The 9,540-nt window shown below is 36.9% G+C and overlaps 2 protein-coding genes across 2 annotated transcripts; both read right to left on the minus strand.

Annotated features, from left to right (window-relative positions):
- Positions 1 to 1,282: 1,282 nt before the first annotated feature.
- On the minus strand, positions 1,283 to 2,162 carry LOC6530022. The gene is made up of 4 exons (XM_002090932.3): positions 2,115 to 2,162; positions 1,905 to 2,060; positions 1,672 to 1,839; positions 1,283 to 1,610 (listed from the first exon to the last, which is right to left on the minus strand). Exons 1-4 carry the CDS (start codon positions 2,160 to 2,162, stop codon positions 1,455 to 1,457), a joined length of 528 nt encoding a protein of 175 aa, XP_002090968.2. The 3' UTR covers positions 1,283 to 1,454.
- Positions 2,163 to 2,519: 357 nt separating this feature from the next.
- Positions 2,520 to 3,427, minus strand: LOC26534723. The gene is made up of 4 exons (XM_015197348.2): positions 3,380 to 3,427; positions 3,170 to 3,325; positions 2,951 to 3,118; positions 2,520 to 2,889 (listed from the first exon to the last, which is right to left on the minus strand). The coding sequence occupies exons 1-4, from the start codon at positions 3,425 to 3,427 to the stop codon at positions 2,734 to 2,736; spliced, it is 528 nt and encodes a 175-aa protein (XP_015052834.1). The 3' UTR covers positions 2,520 to 2,733.
- Between the last annotated feature and the right edge of the window lie 6,113 nt (positions 3,428 to 9,540).

Consider the following 9,540-nt stretch of genomic DNA (forward strand, 5'->3'; position numbering starts at 1 on the left):
ATGTATGTATAAACTGGTGTGTTTTACTACGCTTAATTGCAATCGCAATGAAGATCAGTACTGGGAGCAGGGATCAGATTTTTTGCATTTTGTTTTAGCAATTATTACAGATCCTTTGAAAAGAGGAGCTAGCTCACATTTGCTTCAGAAAAGTGCTGGTCGTATCCATCTTAACAATTTTAAAAAACCGATGGGCACTCAACCATTAGATAATCGTTACTCAAGTAGAATGGCAGTAGAAAAATACACGAGCTCCACATTGCTCATTTTTCAAATAAATTTCACACATTTGAAGTTAACTTTTTACTACGTTAATGATAAAATGTGGAAAACACATTGTATGAAACACATACAAAGTGTTAAAACCGTTAAAACCTATACTAATTAAGAAAAAGCTACACTAGATTCGGTGAAAAGTATGTAATAAGTAGAACCAAGCGCTTATGAATATATTCTTGATCAGGACCACTTGCAAAACTGATCTGGTCACGTCCGTTTGTCCGTCCGTATAGAACTAGACCTACTTTATGCCGTTTTTGCTCATTTTTGTTCATATTGGTCCTGCCAATTTCTATCTTTAAGTCAAAAACATTTTGGCCACGCCCATGCTAACGCCCACAAGCTGCAAAATGCAGTCTCGTCCATAATTTTATTATTTCTTTTGCTTCTTTTATATATTGATTTGCTTTGTAATGATTCGTAATGGGTATCTGCTAGTCGAGTAATTCCATTTAGCGTTATCTCGTGTGCTTTTAATAGCATTCATTTGCATGCAAATGCAAATGAATTTACCATTGATTGCATAGATCCACGAAATTAACCAGAACTTACACTCCAATTTTTGTTGAAGACGAAAGGCTTTCTTTTTTTATATAAAGAATTTCTCTTCTGATCAAAAACTTGGAAGGCAGCGAGAAAGTGTAGTTTCCATTCATCTTTAACGATAACTGTTTAGAATTACAAACAAAGATTTCGTTCTTCATACCCATTATTTTCTAAAACAACGCTTATATATATACAAATGTTACAAGAAACAGTTATTTACTAGAAGTATAAAACTGCTATAGATATTTAATGATCCTATCAACCTTGTCGAATCGACTGAATACATATATTCATTTGTTGAATTGCCGCGTTTAAATACCCATAGTTTTATAGTTTTCAGACAATATACCAATATGTTTTATACGAATAAAATTTTTATGATAATTATTAGTCATAATTACATTATCATTTGAAATACGTCTCAGTGTAGATATTTCCGAATTTTAAGCGTTCCGGTCTGTAAATTTTGAATGTTTATACGAATCCAATAATTGAACAGCAATTTATTTCCATTTATGTAGCTTGCTGATCAGATCTTTGCTTTTTGGGGAACATATTTAAGTTTGAGCTTGAGCGGTTCTGTTTCTGTTTATTTCTCTCTGTGTATGCTTAAATTGGGATTTTGGGTTTTATGTGATTGTTAAGTATAATCGAACTATAGCTCGGTTAATGCCATAAGCGATCCAGTTCATTTTTACCATATATACTCCCTCAGGAAAAGGAAGAATTTTGGTTACGTAATGATTAAATTTCTCTGTTGATAGCTTTTCCAGCAATATGTCATGCTGAAAAGGAAAACACATCTAAATCACAAACGAAATTCACAGTTCTTTTCGCTTTACGTACGTCGTAGGGGCAGGAATGGTTCATATTGGAGGCGTCTTTGAAAACACTGAAAATGAACTTAAAAATGGGATACGAGTTCTGATTTTTAATAAATTTGCAGCCATCTACAGTTACATTGTAGAGAAATGGCTTATAGCCACTCAAGCGTTTGTAAATGGCCGCATTCACCTGTGTACATAGGACGTAGAAATGTTAATAAGCTAGAAGGTATGTGTTGTACAACATACTCGTACCTTGACTGAGCTCACAGGAGTTTTGTAGAGATTAACTTTAAGGGAAATGTATTTGTACGTCCGGTTTACGGATTTTATGTGACAGTACTCGAACCCGCAAAAGTTTCTATCCAATGACTCACACTGGAAATTCGTGAATTCAACTAGAGAATGCGCCTACAATGAAGAAGCTGCAGTCGTATTTATCGAACAGTATAATTGAAGCTTTACCCCTTCGATCAGATACATAATGACTAGGAACGCCACGGAAAAATTCATTTTTCTACACACTTTAAAGCGGGAAGGTATATGGACAACTGATCGAAACTTCAAAACTTAGCTTTAAAGTTTGAACTGAATGCTATCAAGCAATAAACATCCAAAAACTAATTACACTACTTTCGGCAATTACCTAAAAGAGCAATTATCCATTGGAAACCGATTACCGATTAAATGGTGTAGATTTATATGTTCAGATACAAGATGGTGTAATTGCCTTTATTTACTTGATATACATATGAGGTACAATTTCAGTCAACGACTTACATTCGAATCACTGAAAACACATCGTCCCAAATATATAAAATATATATACATATGTATATCTGAATATAAAATAGAGCTTCTATGATTTAAACTAAAAGCCACAGTTATTTTTTTTAAATCGAAACAAAATAAGTTGCGCTACAAATTATGTAATTGTGCAAGGGAAACATAGCCTGTTGATTAGGAATTAGTTTAAAAAAAATTAATTTTACGTAGCTTGCCGATCAGATCTTTGCTTTTTGGGGAACATATTTAAGTTTAAGATTTTTTCTCTCTGTGTTTGCTTACATTGGGATTTAGGGTTTTATGTGATTGTTAAGTATAATCGAACTATAGCTCGGTTAATGCCATAAGCGATCCAGTTCATTTTTACCATATATACTCCCTCAGGAAAAGGAAGAATTTTGGTTACGTAATGGTTAAATTTCTCTGTTGATAGCTTTTCCAGCAATATGTCATGCTGAAAAGGAAAACACATCTAAATCACAAACGAAATTCACAGTTCTTTTCGCTTTACGTACATCGTAGGGGCAGGAATGGTTTAAATTGGAGACGTCTTTGAAAACACTGAAAATGAACTTAGAAACGGGATTCGAGTTCTGATTTTCAAGAAATTTGCAGCCATCTACAGTTACATTGTAGAGAAATGGCTTATAGCCACTCAAGCGTTTGTAAATGGCCGTATTTACCTGAAAGTTTGAAATGTTAACGAGCTAGGAAGTATGTGTTGTACAACATACCTTGACTGAGCTCACAGGAGTTTTGTAGAGATTAACTTTAAGGGAAATGTATTTGTACGTCCGGTTTACGGATTTTATGTGACAGTACTCGAACCCGCAAAAGTTTCTATCCAATGACTCACACTGGAAATTCGTGAATTCAACTAGAGAATGCGCCTACAATGAAGAAGCTGCAGTCGTATTTATCGAACAGTTTAATTGAAGCTTTACCCCTTCGATCAGATACATAATCACTAGGAACGCCACGGAAAAATTCATTTTTCTACACACTTTAAAGCGGGAAGGTATATCGACAACTGATCGAAACTTCAAAACTTAGCTTTAAAGTTTAAACTGAATGCTATTAAGCTATAAACATCCAAAAACTAATTACACTACTTTTCGGCAATTACCTAAAAGAGCAATTATCCATTGGTAACCGATTACCGATTAAATGGTGTAGATTTATATGTTCAGATACAAGATGGTGTAATTGCCTTTATTTACTTGAATGAGGTACAATTTCAGTCAACGACTTACATTCGAATCACTGAAAACACATCGTCCCAAATATATAAAATATATATACATATGTATATCTGAATATAAAATAGAGCTTCTATGATTTAAACTAAAAGCCACAGTTATTTTTTTTAAATCGAAACAAAATAAGTTGTGCTACAAATTATGTAATTGTGCAAGGGAAACATAGCCTGTTGATTAGGAATTAGTTTAAAAAAATTAATTTTACGTAGCTTGCCGATCAGATCTTTGCTTTTTGGGGAACATATTTAAGTTTAAGATTTTTTCTCTCTGTGTATGCTTACATTGGGATTTTATGTGATTGTATAATATACTCGAATTACAGCTCGGTTAATGCCATAAGCGATCCAGTTCATTTTTACCATATATACTCCCTCAGGAAAAGGAAGAATTTTGGTTACGTAATGGTTAAATTTCTCTGTTGATAGCTTTTCCATCAATATGTCATGCTGAAAAGGAAAATACATCTAAATCACAAACAAAATTTACAGTTTTTTTTCGCTTTACGTACGTCGTAGGGGCAGGAATGGTTTAAATTGGAGACGTCTTTGAAAACACTGAAAATGAACTTAGAAACGGGATTCGAGTTCTGATTTTCAAGAAATTTGCAGCCATCTACAGTTACATTGTAGAGAAATGGCTTATAGCCACTCAAGCGTTTGTAAAAGGCCGTATTTACCTGAAAGTTTGAAATGTTAACGAGCTAGGAAGTATGTGTTGTACAGCATACCTTGACTGAGCTCACAGGAGTTTTGAAGAGATTAACTTTAAGGGAAATGTATTTGTACGTCCGGTTTACGGATTTTATGTGACAGTACTCGAACCCGCAAAAGTTTCTATCCAATGACTCACACTGGAAATTCGTGAATTCAACTAGAGAATGCGCCTACAATGAAGAAGCTGCAGTCGTATTTATCGAACAGTTTAATTGAAGCTTTACCCCTTCGATCAGATACATAATGACTAGGAACGCCACGGAAAAATTCATTTTTCTACACACTTTAAAGCGGGAAGGTATATCGACAACTGATCGAAACTTCAAAACTTAGCTTTAAAGTTTAAACTGAATGCTATTAAGCTATAAACATCCAAAAACAAATTACACTACTTTTCGGCAATTACCTAAAAGAGCAATTATCCATTGGAAACCGATTACCGATTAAATGGTGTAGATTTATATGTTCAGATACAAGATGGTGTAATTGCCTTTATTTACTTGATATACATATAAGGTACAATTTCATTATACGATTATATATATGTATATCTGAATATAAAGTAACAGTAGAGCTTCTATAATGTAAACTAATAGCCACCGTTATTGGCATTTAATTGAAACAAAATAAGTTGTGCTACAAATTATGTAATTGTGCAAGGAAAACATAGCCTGTTGATTGGGAATTAGTTAAAAAAATTAAATACAGTAAACAAACATCATTATTAAATGAGCTTACTCGCACATTTGGATAATTTTAAAGAGGTCAACAGGTATGAGTTCTGCGAATGAAATAAATTAGGCGTTTCCGACCTTTTTAATTCCGTTTGACACTGTTTGACCCCTCCACTGTAGACGGTATCATAATTTTGGTAAACTCAGTTAAGCACCCCACTGCAATGTGTGTGTGGAAAGTGATTATGTATGCTGTCCCAAAAATGTGAACTGCACTTGCACCTAGCCACGTGGAAAGGCTGGCACTCGATGTTGCTGCGGGTGAATCCCTTGAAATCCTCTGGCAAAATGAATAATTAATGTTGCAACTGCTCTGTGGTTTTGTACGTGCGGTTAGCACAAGTACGAACGCAGCAAATACACTGAACTACACTTTGATGGGTGGGCATTGGGTGGCCAGGGCCTAATTACATTTACGCTTGCATGGGCCCTAAAAAGGGGGTTTTGGGTGATACATTGACCTTGCGGGAGCTTAGAAAGTAATTTACAATCGGAAATAAACACCGAATGGGTTTTCATCGAGTCCTGATACTATGATAATTGAGTGAGGAGTGTCGGACAGCGACCAGTTCATAAATATGCTAGTGAGATAGGATATTTGTTTGGCGAATGAGTAACGACTAGCCAGAAATAATATATATTATACACATATACATTTTTGTGTCAAGAAAGCGTTTTGATACTCTTTCTTTATAAAAAGGTGCTTTAAAGTTGCTTTCGATTTCGTATGTCGCGTTTCATTTTTGGTAATTAAACTTAAAATTCCAGAACCATATAGAGATCTATTAACGCACTTGAACTAGTCCATTTCCAAGGTCGAAAAGCTTTTAATTTTTCAGAGCCAACCCGAGTAAAGAGAGTGCCATCCCGGAAAATGCCTTTCCTATGACCTATTGCCTTGCCACAGCGTGCAGAATCACCTCACATAACCCATGTTGCACACGAAATAATTTTGACAGGTGTACTTATTACGCAGCTCTATGGCAATTACTTTCTGCCCGCCCACTTGGCGACCCACCCTGCCGCAATTAGTCGGCAAATGTATGCTCAAAGTGACATTTATGAAAAAAAAATAAAAGGGAGCATAATTTATGCGGCCGCTCATGTGTGCGAGCGGGAGAGTGAACGAGAGCAAGCGAAACTGAAGCCGAAAAAAGGGGATTCCGTTAAGGGTATGAAAGATGAAAGATCTGAATTGCTAGCAAATCTGTGAAGCGAACTCAAATATATATTTTTCATATTAACCCTCGAAAAAACGCGCACATTTCTTCTCTCCTCTCCTCTTCTCTCCTCTCGCCGTGCATTCGTAATGAGCACTTGCGGTACACGATAATGCGGGGTATAGTATAGTGCTTGTGCCTATTCCGATTTCGAATCCGAGTCTCGACGCTCGAGTGCAAGATACCGAGAGGCAGCAACAACAGCCGTCGCTCACACAGATACTCACTCGCCTTTCGCACACACATACACAACACACATACGCAAACGTCACACTGTTCGCTGTGTTTGCTGTTTTTGTTGCTTTGCCCTGGCTCTTGCCGCCCGTTCATCGTTCCATTTACGACTACGACGCCAGCATGCCATCCACACAGCACAGCACAGCATAGCACAAGCACAGCACAAGCACGAAGTGCCCCGTGTCCAATTCGGTGGTGGATATATAATTGGATAGTTGAGAAACGCTTATGTGCGTGCTTACTCCAGGTACAAACTGAAAATTACTTTATTAATTAATAACAATCAAACGTAACATTCATTTATGGAGCCTAAGTTATTATTATTATTAAACATTAATACTATCTTTATGTGCCTCTGTCGACCACAGCAACTGCGTTTTACAATATTTATTATAAATTAACTATAATATTTTTTAATCATACAAAACTAATTTATAAGAGTGCTTGGTTTTTATCCAGTGCAAATATTTATTTTTACCTCACTTGGTTGAAAGCAAAAGAAAGAAAAATCGAATAAATGGTTTTCTTAGCAGACCAAATGTAAACACTAAATAGTATAAAGTAAATTGTCAACTTTCCTCTGCCATTTCCAACCGGGCACTTTGTTTTCCTCATTTCGCCTTGCGTGACTCGGCGGTGGGTTCGAGCGGGGGACGGGGGGATGGGAAGGGTGTTGTTTGCTAGAGGGGCGGGGGGCATGGCTTTGGTATTGGCATATTTTCTGCCGACGTCGGCAGAGGCGTCGCGTCGTGCGCAAACATGGCGTTGCTTTTGCTGTTGCTTATTCTGTTTTTTGCATTTGCCTGGCCAAAAGTGCGCTTCCACACACACACACACACATGAACACACAATCACTCACACAGAGGCGCACACGAACAATATTTACTTTCGGATTGCAGGCCGGCCAACCCCCTCGCCCAGCCCCCCGCATCCCCTGCATCCACACGGCGAGCGAGCAACTGTCGGGAAATATTTACATTTTGATTGGGAAACTGCTGAGGCTCATTTTACGGCTACACTTGTGTGTGCGTGGGTGTAGTTTAGCATTCAGCTCTTGTCGTTGTCGTTGTCGTTGTTTTTTTCTTGTTCTCCTTTTCCGTTTCGATTCGTTTCGTTCACGTGTGTCTGTGGCCCGCTTGTGTGTGTGTGCGAGCGCTATCCGCTTTTGTCCAATTATAATTTGTTTCGATTTATCACACGATGTTTTATTGAGACACGCCAGCAACAACAAAGGGAGCAACGAGATGCCCGGCGAATGATTAATTAATCGAAGAGAGCCAAAAACTGCGATAATCTTATGACAATCGGCCATCTATTTATTATATCGAATTGAGCTATTCCAAATATTTTCCAAGTGGATAAGCCGCTTTGGGGCAAATGGAGCTTACGTAATCATTCAAAGTTGGGTTGGCATTTCTCATTTTTGTATGATCTTTTAATGGCCTTTGCAATCGTTTTTATATGTATCTATGTATAGGTTTCACTCTCTAATAAGTGCTTTATCATTTACCCCTTTTCAAGTTTATCCTAACATTATTTGCAATTTTTTGAAAACGCGTCCTTTTACGATTTGCAGTTACTACTTTTTTTTAAGGATCTTGATGTTTTACAGCTTGTTTTCAAACATCCGTAGGATATTCGAAAAAACTTGAATCTTTAAATGAGTTTTGTTACCATGAATAGCAAGTCAAAGTCCTTTAAAAGGATCCTAGCTTAATGTTATTCTGATAAAAACTAAATATTTCAATTTAGTTCACTATTCTTACCAATACTCCGTATTAGTATTGTTCTTTTTAAAGCATTATATATAAAAACGTTGTAAACATTGTTTTTTTCATCTTGTTTACAAATTCGATACCGTATAATTAAAGGTATTTTGACCTTTCCAAATAGTTTTTTGAGTATAAGCCTATATTTTTAATTTGACGAATGCCAGATGGCTAACTACTTAAACGGAAAGCTTTAACAGTTGACCAACCAACCATCAGAAATAAACGTTTATTTATTTTCTCCGTCGTCCGACATCTGTCAATCTTAATTTGAAAAACACTCTCGTTAATCGTGAGGCTTAAACCTTTTTTCGAAGCATCCTAAAATTGAATAGAAGCACCCTGAAATCCTGCAAATTTTTAAAAGTACAAATACCCTACTTAAAGTGCTTATTTGTTATAATTTAACTAAGAAATTCTCTTCCAAGGCAATGGGTCTTGCTCCAGCCATTATCAGACTGAACTTGTAGATCCGTGTAATGACAAAGCAATTTTTCATAATCATTGTGTAATATAACTCGGTGCGCCTTTGACAACCTGCGGGATTTGTCACACCCCTCAACTTGGGGGACCGCGCTCGAAAACCAGTCGCGACTTTTGAAATTATGTCACTAATTAGTTTATGCCAGCGATGTTCGGAAGAATTTTAAAGAGGGTTTGGCGGGTGGAAATTGAAATATGCCGCCAAGGACGAGGCAGGACGAGAAAGAGAGTCAGGCCGACTTCTCCACCCACCTTTTGACTGGGCCCTTTGCTTTCCCCGGGGATATTGCGAAATTTGCAATTTAAGGGCTTAAATTGTTGTTTGTTGCTGCAGCTTAATCTCTGACGCTGTTAACTTTAAAATTCCAATTAAAGTGGATTTAAATTGCTCGAGGAACAGGCCTTCTGTCGGGCTTTTTGCCAATACCCGTCGTCGCAAATTTGCATAATTATGGCCCAAACTTTCAATATAAAATGCCCAGTGGTGACTCGACTCGGTTTTCTGCCTTGATCAGCATTCAGCTTCAGTCCAAAGTTGCTTTTCGCCAGCTAATGATAAGTTTACTAAGTGGGTGCGGCTCACGGACTTGTTTTCATATAATGGCGCACATAAAACCATTCCTTACGAATAAAGTGGAGTTCTCTGATAGTTTAAAAACAACTGAACACCATTAAGTCGTAACGGTTGAA

Source organism: Drosophila yakuba, chromosome 2R (genome assembly GCF_016746365.2).
Source record: "Drosophila yakuba strain Tai18E2 chromosome 2R, Prin_Dyak_Tai18E2_2.1, whole genome shotgun sequence".
Classification (NCBI taxonomy): domain Eukaryota; kingdom Metazoa; phylum Arthropoda; class Insecta; order Diptera; family Drosophilidae; genus Drosophila; species Drosophila yakuba.

Coding starts and splice junctions, on each gene's coding strand:
- LOC6530022 (XM_002090932.3), bottom strand. CDS start 2,162: ATGAATTTTTCCGTGGCGTTCCTAGTCATTATGTATCTGATCGAAGGG. Junction 2,061..2,114: donor TTATGTATCTGATCGAAGGG/GTAAAGCTTCAA, acceptor TCTTCATTGTAG/GCGCATTCTCTAGTTGAATT. Junction 1,840..1,904: donor CTCCTGTGAGCTCAGTCAAG/GTACGAGTATGT, acceptor CTATGTACACAG/GTGAATGCGGCCATTTACAA.
- LOC26534723 (XM_015197348.2), bottom strand. CDS start 3,427: ATGAATTTTTCCGTGGCGTTCCTAGTGATTATGTATCTGATCGAAGGG. Junction 3,326..3,379: donor TTATGTATCTGATCGAAGGG/GTAAAGCTTCAA, acceptor TCTTCATTGTAG/GCGCATTCTCTAGTTGAATT. Junction 3,119..3,169: donor CTCCTGTGAGCTCAGTCAAG/GTATGTTGTACA, acceptor TCAAACTTTCAG/GTAAATACGGCCATTTACAA.